The sequence below is a fragment of the Pseudonaja textilis genome, chromosome 2, assembly GCF_049901715.1.
Source record: "Pseudonaja textilis isolate UNSWEBS1 chromosome 2, rPseTex1.2, whole genome shotgun sequence".
In the NCBI taxonomy this organism is placed as follows: Eukaryota; Metazoa; Chordata; class Lepidosauria; order Squamata; family Elapidae; genus Pseudonaja; species Pseudonaja textilis.
The window spans coordinates 54,011,223-54,035,634 of NC_141991.1; the positions used below are offsets into that span (position 1 = coordinate 54,011,223).

Here is a 24,412-nt window from a genome sequence, read left to right on the forward strand (position 1 = left end):
GCCATCACTATTGGGACAAGTAGAGATGATCTTCACCCCAAATCAGGTTTTGCCCCCAATTACCCCATTCTGCATCAGGTTCCACAACTGAATTGAATGAAATCACAAATATAAGGACTACATCCACTAAATCATTATTAATAAATGAACATATAATAATGACTGAAATTTGTTCTTATATGAACAGTTCATACATAGATGACATGTTGTATTTTGCGCAAAACATACACTGCTGTTCTATAGTAATTAGAAATCCTCAGTTTATAACATTGTACCATGCAAAACATACAGCAGATTTTTAAAATTTCATTTTGTTACTATTTACTCCCCCAAAATCATAGGAGCTGATCTTATTCTTGATTAAAGCAGTAATTTTATAGTAGTAGTAGGAAGGTAGTAACTTCATATGGCAACTTTGTATTTTCAAAATTTACTTTTTGTAAATTAAATATTTATAAATATTACATATTTGAAAATGTATGTTTATGAATGTTTCTTTTAATTAAATTCTTCCTTCAACCAACAGCATGTGCCTGGAGCTGAAGTCAGATTATTTATTTTGGAAAACATCATTTTAAATCCTGCTTATGATGTCTACCTGCTGGTAGGAATGTCAGTGCAATACAAAGTCATGAAAATTAGGCGAGGGAAAATGACAGGTCTGTATGTCATTTGTCCAGTTGTAATATTTTACACATATTTCCTGCAGATCTATATAATGTTACAACTATGTTTAAGTTAATAAAGTTATAACAGAGTCTACAAATCATTACTCAGGTAGATTTATGTCCCCTTTAATAATTAGCTTAACACATATTTGATCAATGCATTTTGAGAGTTAAAAGGTTGTCTCAATTAAATTTCATCATATAAACCTGAGTAAATTCCTGCAAATGTCAGTCCATGGTGTGTATGGGGAGTGGGTAGGGAAGAGAGAAGACAAACAAAAATAACATGAACTTAGTGCTAATTTTGTCTTCGTTACTTAGAGTAGTGTAAGATAGACCCACATCTGAACTGTATATTCTGGCTTGGAATTAAATTTCTACCATGTTATTGGCCAATTCTTCTAAAGAGTCAGTGAAGCAGCATATTTTGTTCCTATCTTCTAATAATCAGTTCCTTCACTCTATCTCAATAATTGTCTGTTTAGATAGCCAGCAACATCTAATGTTCAATGATTCTTCTGCTTTGCTATTGGGGAAAGGAGCTTAGTGGAAAATATGTATGAGGTCAGGAGAGATTGTTCTGTTTCAAGAAAGCCAGCAACATCTATGCCATTTGGTTTAGAAACATCAACTTGGTTGTAAAAAAAATAAAATAAAAATGTTTCACTCAATTGCTATTTGGACTCAATTTTTATAGTTCCTGATTCTCTCTTAAGTTTAACTTTCTTAAATGATAAATTACAAGAAGATATGCTAAGTGGAAAAAATAGTAAGAAATATCATCAATGAATTAATGTTAAGAAACCTAAACCCATTTTCAAGATTTAGAAGTACTTCTGAGACAAAATTAAAAATACAAGTAATATTGACTAAATCAGATTAGGATAACTTAATTTATCTCCAAATCACTAGGAGAAATAATTCATCACTTAAATGTTTTCCATTGATTTAAAATACAATACATTTGATTGGACCATATCCATTGATAAAATATTCATATAAAATTTATATTCATATTTTCCTAGTTTATTAATAAAACCACGTCAGGTCATCACCAGTTAGCATCTGTTATTTATTTTGGCTGTTATATCTAAAAGCTTAAATTGAACTCATTAATATGTGCCAAAGGATGGAAGAGATTTGCTTTGTGGAACAGAAAGTCAACATAAATGAAACAAGTCTTTCTCAGAGGCTGAATAAAGTAACCACCTATATTAGCAACATAATCACAATAAAAGTTATTTTTTAAAAAATGTGAATCCATTTATTTTTATCTTCCTAAAGCTTTAGTAATGAGGATTTCAGCTGTAGGAAAATTGGTTTCTGTTCTGTTGCATTTTTATGTAACTTTGTACTCTGACTCTTTATAAGTAAATAGGTAAAGCGATATTTTATAGTACAAAGCGAGCATTTCTATGCTGTGTTTTTCTTTTAAAGATGCTTTGATGAGCACAAAACATTGTCTGTGTTGCTTCTTTTTTTCTATTGGAAGCATTCAGTGACACTTTTTTTTGCTTCGATTGTTTCTTAATGTTGTCTTGCATTTTGGACAGGACTAATCATGCCTTCTGATCAATATGAGCTACAACTTCAGAACAGCACACTCAGCTCTGGGGGAGGTACAGCCTGGCCAGTTGCCAGATTGGATCAGGCAACATGCACAGTTACTGCATTGCAGCGGGGACAGGCAAATCTTGTACTTTCCCACAAAAATATCCTTTTTGTGTGTTTCATATTATGCACAATGAATGACCATTGAACTGGCCACCCTGTGTTTAGACGCCACTACCTTTCCAGGATACTCTGTACTGGTCCTGCTACTCATTAAGTAGCAATACTCTTGACTTGTTCAAACAGCAAAGAATATAATAGGTGTTAATGTAACAAAATTTTCAGCGTGACTTCTTTGATTCTTTCTAATATTAAAAATTAGGTACTTAATAGATTTTACTCATATAACAATATTAATTTGTTATCACTGTTTAACTTTTGGATCCTTAACTGATTTTTAAGTGTATTTATGCAAGGAGCTTCTAAATTACCCAATGGCACCATTTTTGTTGTGGAGCCAGGATACCTAGGTAAGTAGTGCTAATTGACTTTGGAAATAAACAACTTCATACAATTTTTTAAATAACCAAAGCTAATTCATTCCATATAAAAAGGTATACTTATATTGCCAAGTACTTAATACATTTGTAGACTTACTGGGAGCTGTGTGGCATAGAAATTAAAATCATTATGATTGGTTGCACAGTCAGCCAGATGTTTAGAGTGGATTGGCATTTTTGTACACCTATTGAGCCCTTCCCAATGACCTAGGGAAAGGCAGGTATTGTTTGATGGTGTTAAACAGGATGTAAACTGTTCCAAGTCAAACTGCCTTTTGGAATTATCTGATGGCAGTTTTGTCAACATTGATGGTGTTTGAGTAGTGATCCAGATGTTTCGGAAATGCACCCAAAGCTCCTATTAATATTATACTCCTTATACTATACTTTGGTTTCTTTTCCCACAATTACTTTACGTCTATTTGCAGATCTTTGTGTTTTGTGATTTTCTACAGTTCTTTCCTTTCTATTCTCCTGTCTCCAGGTACTGACTTTTTGCCCTTCTTATCAATAATTGTTAAATCTGGGATATTATGTGGCAGGTGCTTGTCTGTTTGAATTCTAATGTCCTAGAACCCGTTAGCTTCTTCATTTCCTATTACTTTGTCTTTTATATGATTTCAGCAGTTTTTGCAACTTTATTATTACTATTATTAAATTGACTACTCACATTGTTACATTTTTCAGAAGGAGGAGGGCTATTAACTCAAATATTGTATGCTCTTATCACTGCATGTGTTGGACAGCTTATCATAAATTACATCAGAGGTTGTCCAAAAGTGCAATCCATTTTATATTTGTTCCATCTTTAATCTCCTTCTTCAGAGTTCTTTGAAATGGGATCTGTTCTATGACTGTCTTGGTCCACCTGCCATTAGTTCTTCGTGCTATGTGACCAGCCCATTTCCATTTCAATTCTTTTCCAATTGACCTTACCGTTCAGCAGAAAATTATTTTCCCATTAAAAATCCAGTAATCTTATATATCATTCAGTAATCACCTATTTCCCCCTTATAGAAAAGTTTATATAGAATCACACTTTATGTCACTCTGATGTGTTTTGATCAAGTGAGTATTCTGTAACTCTACGACTTTCAGTGCTTTTGCTGTGCAGGATTTTCAATTCATCCTGGTGAGAGATGGGTGCTGGAAACTGAGAGGTTCTATGAAATCACTATTGAAGTATATGACAAATCAAGCAATAAAGTGTATTTATCTGAGGTAAGAGAAACATAAATAAGCATTTTTCTGAAAAATCACATCATGTATACAGTATAATGATAAGGATGAGACATTTCAGTCAGGAATACTATTAAGATTAGAGTGAAAAGAAAACATAAATACCATGTGAACAAAGAAACCAGTATTAGTTCAAATGTGAAACAACTTATAACTTGTAATCCCAACCCTGAAGCTATCTCTTTGCTTTTTAAAAATTGGCCTTTTATACTGCATTTTTAACAGAAGTTGCACTGTTTTATGGAAACAGTAAAATTTTCTAGGAAAATTAAGATCATAGATCATCTGTTGAAAAGCAGAAGTCCACACCTTTTAAGCAGATATAACACACTGACGTTTATTCTGGCTTATTAATGTTCAGGATGGCAGTGGCCATTTTATAGTTCTTTTATTTTGAATTGACAACAGATTTATGCATATGTATATTGAAAGTAAAGTACTAATGAAAAGTCTTTCAATAAAACTATAGGGCACAAACTTTTTACAAGATTTGCCCTGTAAAAATCTCAATTTCTTAGTGTGTGCTTAATAGCAGGTTATATGTAGTTCTGATAAAGTATGGTTTAGGCAGTGTGACCTTATGTTGAGCATCATAGCAGTTAATTAGGTTTTTTATTTCAGATGTTGGAATGGTTCTACATTTGCTATATTTTCACTTCGCTTGCTACATTTTTTTTTCAAGCTTTTCATTGTCTTGAGATACCTTAGACCATGGATGATTGAAGGAGGGAAAATATTGTCTCATATCCCAAGAGAGTAAACTGATGTCAGTATTTGGGAAATCATAGAGCAAATCAGAAAAAAAGATAAACTGCAAGCACATTAAAAAGCATGGTAATCATTACAACTCAGGATGGATTTGATAATAACAGAAGTTGCACCACTCACTACTTTTTCTTTCATTTTGATTTCCTTACGGAAGTGCAACATACATAATGCAACTTATTTTGAAAAAAATGACAAACTAGAAAAATTGATTCCATCTGACTGCTTTAAAAAAAACTGAGCACATATTTTTCCATCAGATTATATTAATGGTATTTCTATTAAGATATGCTTGTATTCAAAATGTATTTGATAACTATTCCTTTTTAAATTTCAGAACATCAGAATTGATACGTACTTCTCAAGAGAATATTTTGAAGTTGTGAGGTCTTCTCTGAATGGTTCATATCACTATGTAAAAGCAATAAAAGAAGGACATATTATTCTTGATGCTAAACTAACATCTATTGTAGATCAGGTATGATGCTTGAAAATAGTGGCTTTAAGGGAACCTTATCCAGTTAATAAGTAGACTACTAATTATTACCACATTTAGCCAATTTACTTGTTTAAATTTAAAATATAATCCAATCAAAAATACTCATATGAAAACTATTCTCATGAATGTTGTCAGAATTACAATTTGCAATATATTACATATTACATACAATATATTCAAAATGGATTATAAAAAAGTGGAAATTGCTGCCTTTCACCAACTGTAGCAAATACTTTGTTTAAGGATATAATTATAGTTATAGTGATTTATTTAGCAATGGGGGAAAAACAGAAGGTTAAAAAGAATTCTTTGTTATACATGTGCATGCATGTGCATAAATAATTTATTGTATATTACTAAGCTATAAAAAGTATTTGTACAGTTCCCATTAAAATACAGTAGTTCTATGGTGGATGGCATTCCCCCCATTCCACACAGGAAAACCTACTTTGAACATTTTTTGAAGGTGAAATCTTGGTCAGTTTCATTTGCACATTTGGAACCAATATGGTAAGTCCTCAACTTACAACTAGTCATTTAGTGACTGTTCAAAGTTATGACCGACCCTCCACAAGATTCTTATGATTTTAGTTTAGTTTACTTTATTGTCATTGCACCTCGTACAACGAAATCAAACAGCATCTTCAGTGCACATCATGACCATGACAATAAACACAAACATGCATCCTTCACCCTCCACAAATTGAACCAACTCCTCCCCCCCGACACCACACCGATATTGCACTAAACAGCAGAATTCAAAAGAGCTACTGCCCTGGGATAAAAGCTGTTTTTCAGCCTATTTGTGTTTGTTTTTAATATTCTGTACCATCTGCCAGATGGTAATAGTTCAAAAAAAGGGTTCCCAGGATGAAATGGATCTTTGAGAATGTTTTGAACTTTCTTAAGGCAGCAGGAGCTATAAAGCTCTTCCAAAGAGGGGAAAGGGCAACCAATGATCTTCTGGGCAATGACGTTAACCATCTGGAGTGCTTTCCTATCTGCCACTGTGTAATTGGCAAATCATACAGAGGTGCAGTAAGTTAAGATACTTTCTATGGTGCAACGGTAGAAGGTCACCAGCAGTTTTTCATTCAGTTGTTGTTTTCTGAGAAGTCTCAGGTAGTATAATCTCTGCTGGGCCCTTTTGACCAGTGCTGCAATGTGAGCACCCCAAGTCAGGTCCTGTTTTATGGTAACACCCAGAAACTTAAAACTGGCCACTTGCTCCCACTCGGTTTCCTTGATGATCCTACAAGAGGAGAGCAATCTCTAGGAATCAAGTTCTTTTTGTGGAACCCTCTTATAAATGAAGGGTTGAGGCTGGGCAGGGAGGAGAGAGGAAAGTATATGAAATGCTTCTCTTCACATTGCACCTTACCCAATAAAAATAGGTTTTAAAAATATTTATTGAATGCATATTTATTTTATTAGGATGGAGGTGTGCACACCTTTTCTGTTCCTGCACAAAATCAACAAGAAGTAGATATCTATGCTCCCATTGTTCTTCAACCAAGCATATTGACCTTTCCATGGCAAGCAAAAGCAGGAGCATATCAGTACAGAATCCTGGTATGTATTGAAGCCATCTAAGAACAGAATACAGCAAACTTAGAAATTGGATCCATTACTGTTCCAGTGTATGCTATTAGGTTGATGGCTTATAATCTTGTTTCTCTTGGGAAATGCGGTTTTGTTATTACTTGTTTTTAGTTTCCCACCTTTGTCCTTAAAGGCTTCATTTTACTTTATCTTATAATTTAGAAACATTTTAAACTTATGTAATCCGCAAATGAGAAATTTCGATAGAGATTTCAAATATAAAAATGACAAAAAAAATTAAAAGCAAATGGCAATTATAAAAAAGGACTTGATTAGGTGCTAGTTAGTTCCCTAAACCTACATCTGTATCCATTCCCAAAGGAAGAAGAATTGGCCTAGAACCTGACACTTCTATTCCCTCGCTCCCCCCACTATTGTTATAATATTGCGCTGTGTTTATATATTCTTCCAGCCATACTGTTTCTTCTGTACTCTTCATGTTTCTTCAATTTCAAGAATACGTTTTTTTTCACAGAAGTGCTTTTCTTCAAAAAAGTTCTGTTATGCAAGGATTTTTTTTAAAGTTAGCTCAATTAAAGTTTAAAAGTCTTTGAATTGTTTACAAAAAGATTCATCCTTTGGCTATGACTGAAATGCTTTTCTTCAAAACAGATATCTATGTGAAACATGCTTTTAAAAAGTGTCAAGCTGGTTGACACAGAAGTTGGTGATTCTTTTTTAGTTAGTCTATCTAATTAAAGATGAAAAAAATAATCTTGAATAAAACTATGCAGTTCTGGTTAATTAATAGCTGGGAATAAGCCCATTAATTAATGCCTCATTTATTTCTGAGTAAATTCCACAAGATTGCATTGCATTGCATTCCTGAAAGACTCAGTGAAGATCAGTTGAATGTTTGCACTTCAGAGTTACATATGAAATTCATTAATAGGAATATAGCCATTTTCACATCGACCAGTTCTTCTAATTGACTATGGCTTGTAGCTGTTATTAATTGTAGCTTCTGTAAAAAGATTTTTATATTGGTAATATTTAGGAAGAAAAGAAAAATAAGGTGGTTGATTCCAACTTAAAACATAGTACATAATACTATAGATACAGGAAGGATAGGAAAATGAATAGAGCTATTTCCTTAGGAGGAAAAGCTAAGCTATGCTTGTCTGCTATTTGGGTGGAAGATTATTTATGATTTTCAGACAGTGTATGTTGTTTTAGATCTTTAATTGCTTATTTGTTCTATTGACTGATAATGTGCCATCAAGTCAGGCTCAACCTTTAGTAATCACATGAATATTCTCTGTAATAATCTGTCCCTAATCTAGCCCACCAGGTCTTCCAGCAGTAAAATCATTATAAATGAGCCAACCACTTTGTTACTGGTCATCCTCTTTTCTTTCCTTCCATCTTCCTTGACATTACAGCCATCTCCAGAGAGTTAAGTTTTCCACATAATGTGTCCTTTGAGCCTTAAATGAGAACTCTGGTTTCATGTAGAAAGTACATAAGATGACCTTCGTGGAAATAAGAGAGTTCATGTCATTTTTCACTGTAGAGTGTGTGGTGGCCTAGAGGTGGAGCTCTCACCTCACAATCAGGAGGCTGTGAGTTCAATCCTAGGTAGAGGCAGATATTTCTCTCAGTGAGAATATAACTGCTGAACAAAACTATGCATTGGTTACAGGAAGGGCATCCGGCCATTATAAAACACTCTGCTAGCTCCATTCAGTTGCCGAGACTCCACCCCAGAAGGAATTATGGGGTTGTTAAATGAAGATGATGATATCATTTTTCACTATAGAGCTTTACAATGGGTAGAGCTTGTACAAAGAGTACAATGTTCGTACTTCCATATTCCAAACTTAATTCTTTCATTGCAGATTCAGATTTTTTTTCCCCCTGTATGGCAACATCAGCAATTAGATATTTCAAAGGTTTTAATACAGCCGAGCATAAACCCTATTAGTATTCCAAAATATCCTCAACTTCTCTTCAGTAGCATGTTGAATGCCATCTGACCTGAGAGAACTATCATCCAGCATAATATTGTCAATTATTTAATATTTTTTATCCATGTGGTTTTCTTGGTTAAAAGACAGCAGTAGTTTCTCAGGGTCTTTTTCCACACAGTATGAATTGATGCCTCAGCCACACTCACTAAAGTGATCAACTGTCTTTAGCATTGTCACAGCTTCCTAATATAGGTACCAACTTGGTTTAGCCATATTCACATCTGAGTGAATTATATGATGAGAATATGTACTTTGGACATAACTCCCAGCATTCTTCAACCATCCTTTCCAGGAGCAACCCTCTAGCATCATGAGGCAGCATAGCAGGGTGTTGTTTACTGTACTTGTATTGTTGCAATGTAAATCAGATAAGCACAAATGGACCCAGCAATCTAGAATAACAGAAAGAAAGAAACTGCCTATAAAGTCATGTTACAACAATGGATATCAATACAACTTTATCAAAAAAGTATCTGACTGCTCAAACCACTACAACAAAACCAACTTAAGCTGTGAAAAAGAGAACACAGTCATATATCAGAAGCAACTCAGAAACAACTAACCAAAAAACCTTCTACAAACACTGTTGTATCGCCATAATACAGAAACCAATTAAAGCCCTCCAAAACATTCTGAGTAAGCTTAAAGAGCCAGCAGCCCCAAAAGAAAAAACAGGATTCATCTACAACATAGGGTGTAAGCCCTGTAAGAGTCACTATGGAGGAAGGGCAGGCAGAAGACTAGCAGGGCACATTCACTGACACCAACCAGCAGTTAGAAGACATGATGAAAACACTTTAATAATACATGGGCAGGTCTAATCATACTAAGAACCATGATAAACCCATCCATTCACCTTGGAAACTGAGCATCCTAGACCAAACTAAATCCAAAAACACTAGGAAATTCTTGGAACCTTGATACTAAAACAAAATATGCCATCAATAGTCACATTATGATAAACCATAGTTATATACTATTCAAAAGAGATATTTAAAAACCCTAAGCCAGTGACATACCAGAACACACCTCTTCAATAGCCAACTTCCAGATAAGCAGGGATTGATATCAAACAGAAAACAATTCTCTAATCAAGGAACCACTCAGGAGACAAACAAGCAGAAAATAATATCTTAAGCAATTAACAAATAGAAAACCACAGATGCCCAATGGTAGGGGAGGCTGCTGCATATAAATAGAACAAATTCCACACTCATTAGCACTGATAATGTTATTTGGTCAGCTAATGAAATATCTGCAAGCAAACAGCCAAGACCACCAAGAATTCCACAATAAATCTTTATTATTAGCCTGGTGACTTATTGTAATGGAAATGGCAATTAGACAAATTCAGAAGGAAATCTGTAAGTAATGTCTATTAACAGGTGCACTTTAAGCATCTTAGTATCTGAGAAACCTTGCTTATGGGAACAGAGTGTTGGACTAGGTGGACCACAGTTTATTCTAAAATAACTTTAAAGATCATATTTTATTCCTATTTCAGCTGCTAATGCTAGAAACAGGATCAGTCATTATGATGAAGAAATTACTTGTAGAACGATCTGATTAATGCAATATTTTGGCAAATAATGAAACATTGATCATCATTATTGTTTTAGATGTAGCATGTTATATTAATTAGGAAAAGAAAGGATAAAGTTTATATTTAAAAAGAAATTCCACACTTGGCTTTTTACTGTGCTTTGCTGTATGTAACTTAATGTTGCTGAGAATAATTCCATGACAAATTAGACTTCATGTGCAGCCCTTTCCACACACATGGCCCTCCACATGGAAGAAATTGGTGGAGCATTAGAAAGGAACTGCAGGAAGGAAGTCGGAGGGGAAGTCATGCTAGCAAAAAATATGGACATATTTTATTATTATCCATTATTATTATTGATGTAGATTGTATATTCATGTTGGCAATGTGATACCTAAGCTGATTCTACTAGATGCTTTTCAGACTAGATTTTTATGCAACTACAGAGTTGAAACAGATGGTAAAGATCACTGATAGCTGCATTAGAAAGAGCTATCCTGCTGCTTAATTTGCAAGCAAATCCATCTTTCTGTATTCATAGGTTATAACGTGGAACAAATTGCATTTTCTTTTTCAACCTAGAAAAACTGAAAAGAAGTAAATTTTCTTTTATTGGTAGCCTTTGAAAATTATGATACGGGACCTTTGGAAATATCGATGATACTATTCAAGTCTCTGTGGGAATCATAATAAATGCAGTTACTCTTTATTGTTATCAGTGACTGACTTCTGATTAATTTCAGTAGCCATGTATATATGTAGCTAGTCTTCCCTTAGGGATAAAATAAAGGAAGCATGTTAGGAAGAAATCAGTTTTCTTCTTTTGGCATTCTCCGTGCCTTTGGCCTTTATACTTCCAAATAATTTCTGTCATTAGAAGTAGACATGTTAGTTGCAGTGAGACAAAATAATTCAGTTGGCTGCCTCCAGGTTCCATTGTAAGGAAACTAATCGGCTTCTAAAAATTGTGACATTCCTATCACTTTTTTATGTGCTGGCCTAGGAAGCAATAAGTTGACTATAGATATTGTTAATTATTGAAATCTCTCAAATTATCCAACATATTTGGAGACAATTGGTACTGAGATGTTTTAGAGATGTGTCAATAAATACACTGCTCAAAAAAATAAAGGGAATACAAAAATAAGACATCCTAGATCTGAATGAATGAAATATTCTTATTAAATACGTTGTTTATTACATAGTTGAATGTGCTGACAACAAAATCACACAAAAAATATCAATGGAAATCAAATTTAGCAACCCATGGAGGTCTGGATTTGGAATTACACTCAAAATTAAAGTGGAAAAAAACACTACAGGCTGATCTAACTTTGATGTAATGTCCTTCAAACAAGTTAAAATGAGGCTCAGTAGTGTGTGTGGCCTCCACGTGCCTGTATGACCTCCCTACAACACCTGGGCATGCTCCTGATGAGGTGGCGGATGGTCTCCTGAGGGATCTCCTGCCACATCTGGAATAAAGCATCCCCCAACTCCTGGACAGTCTGTGGTGCAACGTGGAGTTGGTGGATGGAGTGAGACATGATGTCCCAGATGTGCTCAATTGGATTCAGGTCTGGGGAATGGGTGGGCCAATCCATAGCATCAATGCCTTCGTCTTGCAGGAACTGCTGACACATTCCAGCCACATGAGGTCTAGCATTGTCTTGCATTAGGAGGAACCCAGGGCCAACTGTATCAGCATATGGTCTCACAAGGGGTCTGAGGATCTCATCTTGGCACCTAATGGCAGTCAGGCTACCTCTGGCGAGCACATGGAGGGCTGTGCGGCCCCCTAAAGAAATACCACCCCATACCATTTCTGACCCACTGCCAAACTGGTCATGCTGGAGGATGTTGCAGGCAGCAGAACGTTCTCCACAGCATCTCCAGACCCTGTCACATCTGTCAGATGTGCTCAGTGTGAACCTGCTTTCATCTATGAAGAGCACAGGGCGCCAGTGGCGAATTTGCCAATCTTGGTGTTCTCTGGCAAATGCCAAACATCCTGCATGGTGTTGGGCTATAAGCACAACCCCCACCTGTGGACGTCGGGCCCTCATACCACCCTCATGGAGTCTGTTTCTGACCATTTGAGCAGCCGCATGCACATTTGTGGCCCGCTGGAGGTCATTTTGCAGGGCTCTGGCAGTGCTCCTTCTGTCCCTCCTTGCACAAAGGCAGAGGCAGAGGTAGGGATGCTGGGTTGTTGCCCTCCTACGGCCTCCACCACATCTCCTGATGTACTGGCCTGTCTCCTGGTAGCACCTCCATGCTCTGGACACTACGCTGACAGACACAGCAAACTTTCTTGCCACAGTTTGCATTGATGTGCCATCCTGGATGAGCTGCAGTACCTGAGCCACTTCTGTGGGTTGTAGACTCTGTCTCAGCTACCACTATAGTGAAAGCACCACCAGCATTCAAAAGTGACCAAACCATCAGCCAGAAAGCATAGGAACTGAGAAGTGGTCTGTGGTCACCGCCTGCAACCACTCCTTTATTGGGGATGTCTTGCTAACTGCCTGTGCATTCCACCTGTTGTCTATTCTATTTGCACAACAGCTTGTGAAATTGATTGTCAATCAGTGACAGTTTGATTTCACAGAAGTGTGGTTGACTTGGAGTTACATTGTGTTGTTTTAGTGTTCCCTTTATTTTTTTTAGCAGTGTACAACCTCTGATAAAAAGAAAAGCAGTATTATACTGCAGTAATGGGTGTTATTTTGATACGTGCTCAGAAAGAAATGGACATTTGTGGAGCAATAGCACTTAGACTTATATATTGCTTCATAGTACTTTACTGCCCTCTCTAAGTGGTTTACAGAGCCAGCATATTGCCCCCAACAATTACCAACCTTGGAAGGATGGAAGGCTGAGTTAACCTTGAGTCCATTAGGATTGAAGTCCTGGCAATGGGCAGAATTAGCCTGCAATACTGCATTCTAATTCTATAGTATTCACTTTAATTTGAGTTAAATGATTAAGAGAAGTATATTTTAAAAATTATTAATAAAGCTAATGTTTTAATTTGCTTTTCTTTTATGAACCTAGGCTTATGGTGGGAGTGGAAATTTTACTTGGACCTCATCTCAACAAAATGTTGCTTCAATTACAATTAAGGGCGTAATGACAACTGGGAATGAAATTGGTGTCAGTGTCATTCATGCCAGAGATGTTCAGAATCCTTTACACCACGGGGAAATGAAGGTAAAGAATACTAATTTTGTAAGAATGTATCTTCTGACCTGCAGAGAAGGCTTATGATACTTCTTGTAGTGTCAAGAAGTAGGGATGTTCCTGAATGATGAATCTTCCTTGGCAGTTTAATTTCTAGGTGAACTGTTTATGTGGGGTAAAGAACATCAGTCTAATCTGAATATTTTAAAACTACAGGTAAATGAAAGTATTTCAGAAGCAGACTTCATACAAAATGCCATACTGTTGAGAACAAGTTTTTAAAAAAGCATAGGATGTGAAATATCATGGCCAAGAATTCAAATCCAAGCCTAAACATATAAAACGACTTACCTGAAATCTTATTTGGAGACAGGAATGACCCACCAAATTATCTACTCTTCTCTCAAATAATATACCTTATAAACCTCTGCCTCAGATTCAGAAGTTGCAGGTGAATGTAATGACTGATCAATAATGCCATGATTTCTGCACACACCCCAGTCAACTGCACATGTCCCTTATGAATACTGAAATACTATCTTCAGTCCTCTCCTACTAAATTTCAAATAAATGTCTGTTGCTTCCAAAACTTTCAGCAAATGTGACTTTTTTCCAGAAGGTTCAGAAATGATGTGTTTAATTAAAAGTCTACTTTCAGACTCAGGATTCAGAGCACATAGCAATAGGAGTGCACTTTACCCCACTTGTATTTGTAAGGAACTAATATTAAATTAAACTAACATCTTCAGTTTAAGATTTTAAATGGCTCACACTTTGCATTTTCTGCTTGAACAAAGCATCTGCCTGCTGACCTTGATTATCAGATTATGCAAGTAGTGTATAAGTTCCACAAGGATTACAATTTTAACACCATACCATATGGTCTACAATTTAACCTGAAGCAGTAAGCAGATGGCTTCGAAAATTAGACATGCCAAATGAAAATCTTTGATCCTGTAGTTGTTATGAAATGTTACCATCCATCTGTGATGTTTTCTTTATCAATAATAAAGAAATAAATGCAAACCAAGTGTTGGTTTACCCCTGTATTTGAGGTAGCAGTTTCATACAGATGCCACAGAAAACACACTATTGATTGCACTTAACAATCTGTTGTAAGTTGCCACTCATAAACCAAGTTTGTTGTGTTACAAACCAGGGCTTTCTGAAGTGTTTGGTTTGAAGGCTGGCAAAATAATAAAGATGGGCACCCTACAGATATTGTCTAATACAGATACTAGACACAAAGTGATTTAGTATGACTGACAGTTTGAAATAGGCTGCTTCCAAATCAATAAATCAACCTATGAACTTGTGCCATTAATGTTCAAGCAATTAAAATGAAATTTGTTTTAATTAGATTGGGTTTTGTTTGTTTGTTTCTAAATTCCAGTTCAAGATTTGTATCTCAGTCTTTATCTTGTGTCTTACTTTATTTTTGTCTCCTAGGTTTATGTGATAGAACCCAGTGATATGAAGTTCACACCTTGTCCAGTTGAAGCACATGTAGGCCAGACACTGGACCTGCCTCTGAAGATTATTGGTGTAATGAACAAGGAAACCAATGAGGTGGTCACTCTAAGTGATTGCTCACAATTTGATTTAGTTGTCAACATTGAAAATCACGATGTGTTCAGTCCATTTCAAGGTAACTTACAATAAAATTTAATGTCTAAGTAAATGGACAAATTTCCTTCCTGATATAGTAATTATTTCCTTTATTGATAGTAAATGCTTTTAAATGTTTAATATTATGGTTTATACATTATATACATTTATCTCGTAATTAAGCATACATCAGTGGGGTGGATAAAATTTGTCTAAGATGCAAAACAAAAATGATTCTATTATAGTAATTCATAAAATACCCCTCGTAGGTTTAAGTATTACTTATCCACTTAGGACTTGGGTTGAACATTTTCCTACATGTCTTGTTGCTGATTCTTTGTCAGTTAATATTTAATATAGTTTAATATTTCTGAAAACTTTTAGGCAAGTATTATTTTTTCAAATAAAACTAGAAGTCAGATCAGGCCAAGAATAACTGAGAATATTTCTTTGTTTTCTCTATCCCAATATATTGGGGGGTGGGGGTGGGGGGTGGGGCACCTGAAATAAGGACTTTGCATAATCACTTTTCCATCAGGAAATCTTTTAGAGACAAGTAAAATCATTTTTGGTTAGAGGCAGAGTTTTTAGAGTGCCTGTGCACTTGAAGAATAAAACTTTCTCTTGTTATTATTCATCCTGTATATCTTTCCAAAATCTGCTCCAGGAATGCCCCTGCCACCCAGGCCAGATTTTGTGGGCACTGAGAGCAGCACAATAGAAGGGCTCTCTTTCTGTACAAGATGCCTTTCAAAAGTCCTATTTAGAGGCTTCCAAGAAAAATCAATGACATCATTCCTCCAAATGTTTTAGACAATAGAGTGTTCATATGCACACTGTGGTTAGTCTGGCATTGGAATGTTCTCATTTACTTCTTATTTCATCAGTTTGTAATCATGATTACTACATCATGTTAACCAGACAGACTCAGTATCTTTTTTGACAGAGGTTCTATTTTATTCTCTGCAATTGGCTATTTTGCCTTTTGTTTATTTGTTTTATTAGTACATTGACTTGTAATCGTATGTTTATTAGCATGGGCAAGTTTTAAATCAACATTTAAAAGTGTAGTGTAAATATTATTTCATGTTATGCTCTATTGTGGTTTTTTTTAAAAAAACAGGAAGACTGAAGCCAACTTCTGAATACTGCAGTGGGATCAGAGTTAAAGCTGAAACCCAAGGGCATTCCTCACTTGTTGTTAGTTATACTCATGACCATATTTACCTCAGTGCCAGTATTACCATAGCAGCCTACCTGCCAATAAAAGTAAGCCTTGGTTTAATAAAGCTTTCTTTCTAATTCTGATAAATACTTTCTTCAATATATGTTGATTATACAGTATGAACTAATTTAAGATAACAAGTGAACTAAACAAATGTAATGACTGATCTTTTGCTTGCAATTAAATGAACGTGAAACATCAGATTATGGAAGTTTCTGTTTGGAATTATCCTCAGTATGTGCTTATAAGATTGCAGGGGTATTTATTTATTATTATTCTTTAATATTTCTGAATTGTCTTTCCTTTAAGAAATTCAGAAGGCTGCACAGCAAATCAAACAACCACCTTCATAACAAAATAAGCAATAACATTAACTAACCTTAATACATTAAAAACAATAAAAAATTAAATAGAATAAAAGAATAAAATAGAACATAAAATAAAATTTAATGAATAGAAATATTTATTCAAATGTATACCATGACTTTTAATCATGTGTATTTTTCATAAAATACACATGTAGTAGTATTTAAAATAAAAATAAAGCCTGGAACTTTTTTTGTAAGATTAGATGAGAAGTCTTCTACAGCTAGATTTTATTTGTTTGTTTGTTTGTTTTTATTTGCATCCTGGTTTTATTATTTTTTTACAAAAAACTCAAACATATCCTATTTTCCTCATGATTCTCTGAGATCCTGGACATTAACTGAATCACCTACTAGTTTTTATTGTGTATAACTATATCAAAATGTTAATGCTATTTAAAAACAGTTATAACAGCTTAGTATTCTAATAATTGGAACTTTCCAAAACCAAATGCAAGTTTACACCGGTCTTGCAGTTCAAGCTACTCCACTTGAAACAGTTGCTTGCTTTTATGGCTATTTGTTCCCTTATTTTATGAAGGTGTGCATCATCAAATGCTGCTATTTATATAAGTCTAGAATTTTGTTTTCAGGAAACACTAGAAAGATTTACTTTACTGAAAGCAGCTGGAAAAATTCCCCCTGAGTATAACTGCCATTAATTTGAGTACAGAATATTCAAAGAAAATTAACCAAAAAATAATATTATTGTATATAGAAAGGTGGAGCAAAATAACAAAACATGCTGGAATTTCCTCTCATGTGATTCTTTTCTGCAGGCAGGTTACCAAATCCATTAATTATCTTGGAAAAAATTATCCTTTGCCTGAATTACAAGTGTTGTACAGTAGAATCCTAAAGAAAAGAATTGAGCATGCACAAAAAGTATCTGAGCATTAGTGTTGGTGAGCAAAAACACACTGGAAACAACTAAAACCCTCCTAGATTATTCAATATGGAAATATTTCAGAGGATGCTTTGTTTTTTGAGCTGATATCAAAATGCCTCTCTGAAGCAAACGGGAACATCTGCTTCTAATCCTTCAAGTGGAATAGCTACACAACTGAATGATAAAGCACCATGATCTCTCAGCAGCTTTGCATGGCATCTTTCTGGATTGGCTCTGGCTGTTGTTAACCAGCACTGTACTATGCTGGTTGTCTTCCTTTCTCCAGGGCCACCCCAGTTGCTGTTGATAGGAAGAGGAGACATGCATCCAGTAGGCCCTGTTATGCGGCATGCTGCACAGCTTAGTATGATCTCTTCTCTTGCTTTACATCTACGTGAAGCCACAAGGTGGAATCATCCACCAGTTCAAACTCGGCTTCATCAATATGCAGATGATACTCAGTTATGAATCTCCATCCCAGATGATCTGATTGATATTTTGGAGGTCCTGTCTTGGTGTTTGAAAGCTATTTTGATCTGGCTAAGCAACAACATGTTTCAACTCAAATCTCGTAAAACTGAGTGGCTCTGGATTTTAGAGCCTCCTGGTTCTGAGATGGTGGTTGCACTGCCTCAGAAATATAATGTGCCCAATTTGGGGTCCTGCTGACTTCATGATGTAATATATACAGCTTACTCTACATACATGTCATATATACAAGCATTAATTTCATTCCGTATATGATCAGGTCATGACATCTGTCATTTTTTTTGACATCACTGCAGTTTTTTATGGGTATTGTGCAATGTCTAATTTGAGAAAAACTGTATAGGTTAGTTAACAAGATTAATAATTTCTGACAAAATTACTGATAATATTATCATGATCTAAATCATTATCATTTTCTCTCCTAGATTATTGACCCTATTTCTGCTGCTTTGGTAACTTTGGGTTCTTCTAAAGATATCCTCTTTGAAGGTGGACCCAGACCCTGGATTCAAGAGCCAACTAAGTTCTTCAGAGATACCAATACGGAATATCCAGAAAATGTTGGCTTACATTTACTAGGACCAGCTACATCTAGGAATTATTTCCAGCATTGGGCTAGAGCAACATGTAAAGCCCTTGGGGATCATGTGAGTGAGATAAATTTTGATTCTAAAGTTTGCTGTATTTTTTAGGTGAGAGGAATTGAGGTGGTTTATTTTAACAGTCGATACAAGAAATAAGGTGTTTAATAGTTACCTTGCATAATCATAACTATTATGACATTTGGATGCATGAATCAGTTGCTGATCCTTATGCTGTTTAACTCATAAGAATTAAATTTTGTTAAATTTACAAATGATTTTATATCATGAAAAGTGCCAATGCTTTAACTCAGTGTGTGTGTTTCCTGACTGAACATAATTACTTATTATATTACACATTATTCCTCAAGACTCATAAGAGTAAAAAGCAGCAGAAAAAAAATCTGAAAAGCATCTTTTAAACAAATTTTAAAATGACATTTAAAAGTTTTTTAAAATTTAAAAGTTTAAAATGACATTTAAACAAAAGTAAAAGTAATAACATAATGATTAGTTTCACAAAGGATCAAAAAAAAAATCTTCCCTGTACACTTAATGTAACAATTTAACTTTTGAATTTGTTCACTGATTTTTTTAAAAAAATTGCAGGTATGACTTTTAAATTTTAATGCTTCAGATAAAATAGCACACTTTTGCAAATCAATATGAGTGAATGCAATCAAAAAGCCATAATCAAATATAATCACTGATTGGTTGAGTGATTATGTTTTATCAAATCTTAGTGACATTGCATAACTACACGTCCAGGGCAATCTGTCCCCAACCTGACCCTACCTAATTGTGCATCCAACATCAACATCACTGAATCCTCTTGCTACCTGTTGTCCCTTTCTTTTTGTTTCTTTTCTTTGTTTTTACCAGCATTATGATTTCTCATAGGAGCTGGATCTTCATATATCTAAAATATGGGAGTCTGGTCATTTATGCCACTAATAAAAAGGGTGAATTGATTTGTTCTATGATTGGTTTGCTTTCTTCACTATCCATAATATTCTGAGGAGTCTTTTGCAAGGCCAAAGTTTAAAAGCATTAATATATTTTTTTATCCCATCTATCGGAATTTTTCTGTCAGCATAGTGCAGGCTCTTGATGTTTGTTCCTTCAGTTTTAAAACCATGCTTCTTAAATTCACAGACTCTCAATATACATATCTGGCATGTAGGCTGAACAAACAAGGAAAGAATATACGGTCTTATCTGGCTCCATTACTAACCCTGACCTAGTCTGTTTTACCACATTCTATTCTGTATATATGTGTGAATACAATGAAAAATTTTGAAATCCAGTTTTTCTTCTCACATGCTATCGCCTGACACAGTTTATATAATCACATATCTTTCTGTAATTACTGAAGCACAAATTAACTTTTTTGCTTGCTTGATTTTTTTTCAATTATCCAGTGCATATCAGCATCAGCATTTTTAAAAACCAGGTTGAACATCTGGCATCTCTCTTTCCATGTAGGATTGAAAGCCTTTTTTTAGATCAATCTAAATATTATTTTGCTAGCATGTGATATCAAGGATCTTGTATGATAGTTTCCACACACTCTTACATTTCCTTTTGGGGTAGTAAATAATTACCCCAAAGGGGGATTTAAGAGTACTATATGGACTGATCTGTTGGTCACCGTGTTGTTCTCCAGGTCTGCTGACATAGCTTGATTAGAATCTTCAGAGCAGGAGTGTCAAACTTGAATTCATTGAGGGTTTCATCAGGGTTCTGGTTAACCTCGGGGAGGGGGGTAGATGTGGCCAAAATAGGCATGGCCAGCCTGACCTCATTTCTTGAGGCTCTGTTTTCAGCCGTGATGGCCTCCTGCAGTCCTCTGCCAGCAAAAACAGAGCCTGGGTAGGCCATTGTGGTTGAAAATAGAGCCTGGGAGGGCCTTGCGTTGTCCTCCCAAGCTCTGTTTTTGCTGGCGTAGGCACTGCGGGCCAATCCTTTGCTGTTTCCAGGGTGGCTAGATCTAAGCACCTCATGAGCAGGATCCTGCCCATAGGCCTAAATCTTATAACCTTCATATTGTTAGTGACCAGAATGGTCTCCTAACCATCTAGTACTATAGGAACTCTTTTAAGTTCTCTGCCATATAAGTATCTTCTCCTATGGTAGCGGTCCCCAACTTTTCAGCTTTATGAATCAGCAGGGTGGGGGAAGAGAGGAGATGGTTCTGGGCTGTACAAGTGGTGGCTGTGTGCACTTGTGCATGCAGGTCTATTTGCACAAGCAACAAGTGCACACCCATACCAGTCATACAAATGAAGTTTCACACACGAGTGCAAGCACCAGCCGCTCATGTAAATGGATCTGCGCATGCAAATGTGCTCTCCCACTGCTTGTGCAGCTGAGGGGTGGGGACCCTGTTCTAAGCTCTTTAGATGTTTAGATCTTTAGATATTGACCATTTCTACTTTACAGAATATAAGTATCTGTATATAAGTTTATAAGACTTCCATCTTTCTTTGATCTTCTTTGAATCAAATACTATTGACTGGCATAGCAATTTGAAGGTTGAACTTATTTGGGAGTGGAAATATTTTTTGGTGGGAAAATTTTCCTTGTTTTTCCATGTCTGTTTCAATCTTCAGTATTTTTAGAGAGGTTATTATAATAGTGCTACTTATTTTTTCTAACAGCTCTATGAAATCCTTTGTTCAGTTCCTTCCTGAAAACTTTATCTTTCTTGGCTGGCTTTTCTTTTCTTGGCAATTTTTACTGTCTGTCTGATATTTTATCTTTCACTATGTTCATTTTCCAATGTTCACACTTCTTGTTCCATGTAATTGTGTCTTTTCAGTTTTAGATTTTCTTTTCCTGCATGGCAACATCAGTAGCTAGACAGCAAAAGACTTAAATGTAGCCATAACATAAGACATTTTATCTCCAGAAGATTCTCAATTCTTTCTCAGTAGCATTTTGAGTGCCATCCAATCTGAGAAGAGCATCACCTGGATTGTATAATCAACTTCTTACTCTTCCTTTCTATTAGATTTCCTTGCTAAAATACAGGAAAGCTTTATCGTTGCATTTTCCTGTGCATTATTAAAGGATGTGTCTGCCATTATCAGTAAAATGGTCACTCTCCTTCAGCATCTTCTTACATCATTTTTGCCTAATATAAATGTCTGCTTGCCTCAGCTGGGCAGCTGGATTACTTTCATGCCTTGAGTAACTGTGCTGGGAATACTCTTGTCATTCACTCCTATTGTCCTTTACTCAGCTCTTCCAGGAACATCCCTACGAGGCAACTGAGCAGGACTTGAGATTTGGGGATAGAGGGAAATGTAGGCAGTTATATCCTAAAAGGATAAGACTTTCATAAAAAATATAGTCTCTTAAATTTTTCAAGTAACATGTGCTCAAAAACCATTTCTTATGCTGCTAGAGTTGGATACATCCACAATAACCCAAGATTGTAGATTCTGGTCATTATCACTGATAATTTAACCTTATTATAAGAATGATACATTTTTTTAACCTGACATTCACTGGTTTTTACTGATCCATAACTATTACTTGTCTAAAAATAAAATCTAATAGAATAAGCTAATGATTATCTGAGCACACGGTCTTTAACTTTAATAGAATCTGGAAATGTAGCATCAGTAAGATTTTTTTCCTGAAAAATTAAACTTTCTTCTTATTAACAATTTAGTATGATTCATTTAACAAATTGTGATGATAAAAGTCAGGTATTAGACATGAATACAACAATTAAAAGAAATACTAAAGAAAATAGTTTTATAACATTCTCATTTTGCTGCATTAAACTTCTTTTTTAGTATTGTTAATGTATTTTGTGCAACAGCACCTTATGGAAGTTCTACCTAAAGTATTCATATAATCTAAATTTACTTGGAATAAACAGTAAATATGAGAATGTTACTTCTGCCCATAAAAACATTCTATCATTAAAATACAGTAATAAGATAGTGTTTCTTGAAGCAGTCACTTATATGTGCACATGTCCCTTCTTTTCATAAAGATCAGCCATCTGTTTCAAAATCCTAAAAACATAATTTTATTTTGCAGTGTTAAAGTGGGTAAAGGAGCAATAAAGTGGCACTCCGATAATGGACGAGAACTGCTTTTGAAAATAAATGTCAGAATGACATATCTTTATTTGTCAACATTTCAGGCTATTACTGAAACAAATACTCAACCATAATGATCTGTCTTAAACAGTATTGCATAAAAAAAAGAAGTGTTTTGCGATGTACAAACTTTTATTATTATTATTTATTCTTACCAATGTTTATGCAGGTAATTTCACTAACAATTGGCAACAAGCCCTCTGTAACCAACCCTTTTCCAGCTGTTGAGTCAGCTGATGTGACATTGATTTGTGCCACTCCTTCTCGGCTTTCCTTGGCACTTGTATCTGCTGATCCTGAGATGGATGTTTCCTGTCCCTTCCTTCATCAGGACAAACAAGGGGTAGGTATGAATTGGTGGAAGAGAAAGTGGTAACACTAAATACTGTACTTCCCTTGGTGCTCACCCTCATTTCGGATCTGCCTAATTCAATGCATTTTTACTGAGATCGGGCAGGCAGAGAGGAAGCTGATACAAGCTAATTCCCACTTCTATATTTTTATAAGAATTGTTTACAGAAGAGCCACACTTATTTTACAAAAAGAATGATAATGGTTTTGTTCAATGCTTTGGTTAGAAGGCTCCCAATTGCCCTGGAGAAAAATAAGCCATGGTGGTAGAAAATATCCTGGGAGATTAAGAACCGAGAGAAGCAACTTCATGAACTTGCCTTCAGGAAAATGATTTGGCCATAAACCACCATGATACCTTTGAACGGGGTTGGGGTTAACTTTTATGATGCTTTCAAAACCCTATTCACAAGGCCTGGGGGAACAAATGTATCAAGACATATACTTCAATTGTTCCAGCCATAGCTGTGGATCTGATTCTCCTTGCCCTCTGCACCTTCACATCTTAAATCTGGAACTCCACGGAGCAAATGGGAGATGTCTTGCAGAAGGAAAACTGTAATATGTAGAATTGCCCCAGCTCTCCTGCAAGTTAGATGCCTTTTCGATATCTCAGTTGCATTGGAAAGCTGCCTGTCTACAGCTACGTTCCAAAATGCTGCTGAAATAGTTAAAGATCTAGTTTGTTCAATATAGCAGAATATGGCCTGTTTTTAATCTTGTGCATTATCTTTGTGCACTCAGATGCATGTGTATTTTGAAATATGTTTTTCATATTTATAAACAAAATAATTATTTTCTAGGTTCCTATTTCCATTTTCCGCAATCCAGTATTGGAGCTAGATGTTTATGATCATCAGGGGCATAAATTTGACAATTTTAGTTCTCTAACTATAACCTGGGATTCAACAAACCATTTACTAGCTAGCATAGAGGCCAGGATGCCTATGGAACTGTCTATGAAAGATCACGGAAACAGTCAGAAGAAAATGCAAGGTACTGTTCCCTCACATTTTTTAAAATATTCATTCAGTTTCCTTGTGATACTAATACTAGTTATTCCATCACTACCAACCCTTGCTTCCTGGAATGAAACTTTATCATATTTTTGTAAGGATATTAAAAAATGGAAGGGCAGGGTGTGAGGCTGTATAACTGTGAAGGCTATTTTATTGCTATGGTCCTGTGTTCCAATGGTTTGTTCAG

General features: G+C 35.4%; 1 protein-coding gene across 1 annotated transcript in view; it reads left to right on the forward strand.

Annotated features, from left to right (window-relative positions):
• Positions 1-24,412, forward strand: part of NUP210 (nucleoporin 210) — a 101,959-nt gene that overhangs the window by 32,022 nt on the left and 45,525 nt on the right. Inside the window, exons 6-17 of the mRNA XM_087923911.1 lie at positions 527-659; positions 2,222-2,378; positions 2,679-2,749; positions 3,894-4,000; positions 5,121-5,261; positions 6,717-6,854; positions 13,455-13,610; positions 15,030-15,228; positions 16,312-16,457; positions 18,582-18,803; positions 23,025-23,198; positions 24,010-24,202. Of these exons, the coding sequence (XP_087780037.1) occupies positions 527-659; positions 2,222-2,378; positions 2,679-2,749; positions 3,894-4,000; positions 5,121-5,261; positions 6,717-6,854; positions 13,455-13,610; positions 15,030-15,228; positions 16,312-16,457; positions 18,582-18,803; positions 23,025-23,198; positions 24,010-24,202 (1,837 nt within the window). The remainder of the gene's footprint in view (positions 1-526; positions 660-2,221; positions 2,379-2,678; positions 2,750-3,893; positions 4,001-5,120; positions 5,262-6,716; positions 6,855-13,454; positions 13,611-15,029; positions 15,229-16,311; positions 16,458-18,581; positions 18,804-23,024; positions 23,199-24,009; positions 24,203-24,412) is intronic.